The 3554-nt window shown below is 43.6% G+C and overlaps 1 protein-coding gene across 1 annotated transcript in view; it reads left to right on the top strand.

The window, feature by feature from the left end:
• LOC145409531 (protein-L-histidine N-pros-methyltransferase-like) overlaps positions 1-3073 on the top strand; it is a 147020-nt gene extending 143947 nt beyond the window's left edge. The window contains exon 3 of the mRNA XM_080279920.1: positions 3034-3073. Within this exon, the coding sequence (XP_080136046.1) occupies positions 3034-3073 (40 nt within the window). The remainder of the gene's footprint in view (positions 1-3033) is intronic.
• The last annotated feature ends 481 nt before the right edge of the window (positions 3074-3554 follow it).

Raw genomic sequence — 3554 nt, forward strand, 5'->3', positions numbered from 1 at the left:
AGACACGAAGCAGAAAAACAGTGGGAGTGAGTGAGATGGAAATGAGAGAGAGAGAGAGAGAGAGAGAGAGAGAGTGAGTGTAATTAATGTGGACGTGAAGACATAAGCGCGTAGCGGGGTTGCGGACAGTGAATTTCCGGAAAGGTGTGCGTGTAATTACCGTACCTGCCTTGTGTGTAATGAGAGAGAGAGAGAGAGAGAGAGAAGTTAAAGTTACGTAATACCACAAGGAGTGTGTGCTAGTCATATACCCTGAAGAGTACCGAAATAAGTAACCTACCCTTGGACTTAAACATACTGAAGAGTGTAGTGTAGAATTAAGATATATTTAAGTGTATGTTGGTGCCGAGAATTTATAGAGAGGAAGGAATTCAGGAAAAAGTTATTTAGTTCCGTATAATTGGTGTTAGATAGATAGATATATACATGGATAGATAGATATAAATACACATTGATAGATTGATAATTGAAAGATAAGGCTATAGATAGATGAAGATTTATATAGATGGGAATGCAGAAGAGAAGTCCTGAAACTAAAGAATAGGTTAGTTACATCTTTATCTCTTTTCTATCGCTACTTTAATGGTCACTGCTCCTCTGAACTGTCTGCTTGCATTCCTCCACCTCTACGACGGGCGCGTAGCACCCGTCTGGCAGGAAACTCTCATCCCTTTTCTGTCCAACTCTCTAATGCAAGAGTTAACCGTTACTCCCAGTCTTTCATTTATGCAACAGGTCAGCTCTGGAACTGTCTCCCTCTGTCTGTATTTCCTGTTGCCTATGATCTCCAGTCTTTCAAACGCAGTGTGTCCAGGCATCTCAAAATGTTCGGATCTTGAATTTGGCTCTCTATTGTATTTTGTTTTTATCTTGGAGGGAACTGTTACTGCGGGCTCATGGCCTTTGGTTCCTTCTTCCTCGCATAAAAAAAGAAAAAATTATATGATAGATAAGTAGATAGATATGATTGATGGTCGATAGTTTGATGATAGAATGGGTAGATAGATAAGTAAGATAGATTTGTAGATAGGTATGATTGAGTATACAGTAGAGTGGATAGGTAGGTCTGATAGATGGGTAGATAGAAGTAAGATAAAGTAGGGAATGGATAGATAGGTAAGATAGATGGTTAGATAGACAGACAGACAGATAGATAGATAGATAAATAGATAGATAGATAGATAGATAATGTCAGTCACCGATAATGTCTTCCTTTATATATCTAACCATTATCAAGTGACTTTATCAATTTAAGAAGCATTTCATGCATTCTTACCTCCAGACGATTTTCCTCAGCAGACATACTTCTACGAGTGGAGGGGTTGACATTCTCTCCTTTATTACCAAGACGTGTTTTTAAGTATATTGTTATTACTTTATTACCTTCAGACGATTTTATTCAGCTGAGTAGAGCCTTAAGGAACTAAAGGAGTAAGATTTAGCCATCATTAAAAACACACACACACACACACACACACACACACACACACACACACACACACACACACACACACACACACACACACACACACACACACAAGTAAAAAATCATCATACTTTTGGGTTAATTTTTTTTTATTAGTAAAGACGGTCTTGGTGCTGTTTTTTTTTTTTTTTTTTTTTTTTTTTTTTACTGCATGGTGGCAAATTTCTCACGTCAGGTGGTTGAGAGAGAGAGAGAGAGAGAGAGAGAATGATGAGTGGCTTGTCTGTGTGCATGTGCGTTACGTTTGTTGGTGATGGTGATTGCGTAAGAGAGAGAGAGAGAGAGAGAGAGAGAGAGAGAGAGAGAGAGAGAGAGAATGTGCACAAGAAAGGAGAAAGAAGAACAGAAGGAAATGTGTGCGAAGTTAAAGTTGGAGAGGAATGGAAGGAAAGAGAGAGAGAGAGAGAGAGAGAGGGAGAATGTGAGTGGGGGTAAAAGGAAATAGGAAGTATAGAAAAGAGGGAGTAATGGAGAGGAGGAAAGACAGATGGAAGAGGAGGAAGGAGAGAAAAGACGAAGGAACGGGAAAGGAGATGGAAGGTGGGAAAAGTTGATGGAAAGGAGGAAGGGGGAAAGATGGGAGGGGAACGGGGAGGAAGGGGGAAAGATGGGAGGGGAACGGGGAGGAAGGGGGAAAGATGGGAGGGGAACGGGGAGGAAGGGGGAGAGGGAGGTAAAGAATAATGGGTAGTGAAGGAGGGGATTGGGGAACTGCGGACTGGGGGAATGTGGGGGGGAAGGGTGAGTGGAGGGGAAGAGGGAAGAAAAGAATGGGGAGGGGGAAATAGAGGAGGGGGATAGGGGAAGTAAAGAATGGAGAGGGAGTGCAATAGAAGGGGGGTAGGGGGAGGGGGGAGTGCAAGAGGAGGGAAGAGAGGGGTAGGGGGAGGGGAGGGGAAAAGAGGGGGAAGGGGAGGAGGGAGGGGGAGTAATGAACATAATTTCTCCGTCTCGCTGGCTAACTGTGAGAAAGTCTGGAATGAGAAACCCGACTCAGTGAGATATTTTGAAGTCTCCCCTGATTAGAGCCTTGACGGGTGATTAGTGGGGGGAGGGGAAGGGGGAGAGGGGGATTGAAGAGGTAGGGGGTGGAGGAGAGGGGGATTGAAGAGGTAGAGGGTGGGGGAGGTTGAAGGAAGAGGGAAGACAGGGAATAGAAGGGAAATAGGAAGAGAGAGATGATGGAATGGACAGAAGAGAGATGGAAGTGCAAGGGAAAGAGGAAGAGAGATAGAAGATGGGAGGGGGAGGCAGTGGGGGAGAGGGGGATGGAAGAGGTAGGGGGTGGGGGAGATTGATTAAAGAGGGAAGAGAGGAGGGGGAAGATGGAAGAGAGATGGAAGAAATCGGAAAGGAAGAAGGGTGTGGTGGATGTGGAGAGAGAGAGAGAGAGAGAGAGAGAAAGAGAGAGAGCTAACATATTCAGTTACAATATACCGCAAAAAATAGAACGATGACAAGAAAAATTAGACGTAAAGAAGATGAACAAAAATAAAGACGAAATGGAAACACAAGAATTACAAGACCAAATTAAGAAGAAAGTTAAGGAAGATGGAAGGGGGTTTAAAGAAGAATGGAATGGTATGATTGCGCGTACTGCGTTTTAGTTTAATGGTTTATTGTGGGAAGTAAAGTGGTGATGGAAACACACACACACACACACACACACACACACACACACACTGGAGTAAGAAAATATAAGTGGGGATAAAAGGAGACAGTTGGGAAGAGGATGAGGAAGTAGGAGGAAGGGAAGGAGGAGCAGGAAGAGAGAGAGCAACAGGAGAGGAAAGGAGGAGGGAAGAGTAGGAGGAAGCCAGAGGAGGGGAGGAAAGGAGGAAAGGAAAGATTAGGAAAGATCAGAGGTTTTGAAGGAGAAGAGGAGGAGGATAGGAAGGAGTGAATTGAGGAATGAATGAGAAGGAAGATAAGGGAAATAGAGATAGGAGATAGGGAGGAGAGAGGAAGGAAGGATGGAGGAGTAGGAAGAGGAAGGAAAATGGTAGGGAAGATAATGAAATAGAAACATAGGAGTAGGGAAAGAAGAGAGAGAGAAGGAAGGAAGGAT

The sequence above is a fragment of the Coenobita brevimanus genome, chromosome 81 (assembly GCF_032717465.1).
Source record: "Coenobita brevimanus isolate Jiangsu-jjx chromosome 81, ASM3271746v2, whole genome shotgun sequence".
In the NCBI taxonomy this organism is placed as follows: Eukaryota; Metazoa; Arthropoda; class Malacostraca; order Decapoda; family Coenobitidae; genus Coenobita; species Coenobita brevimanus.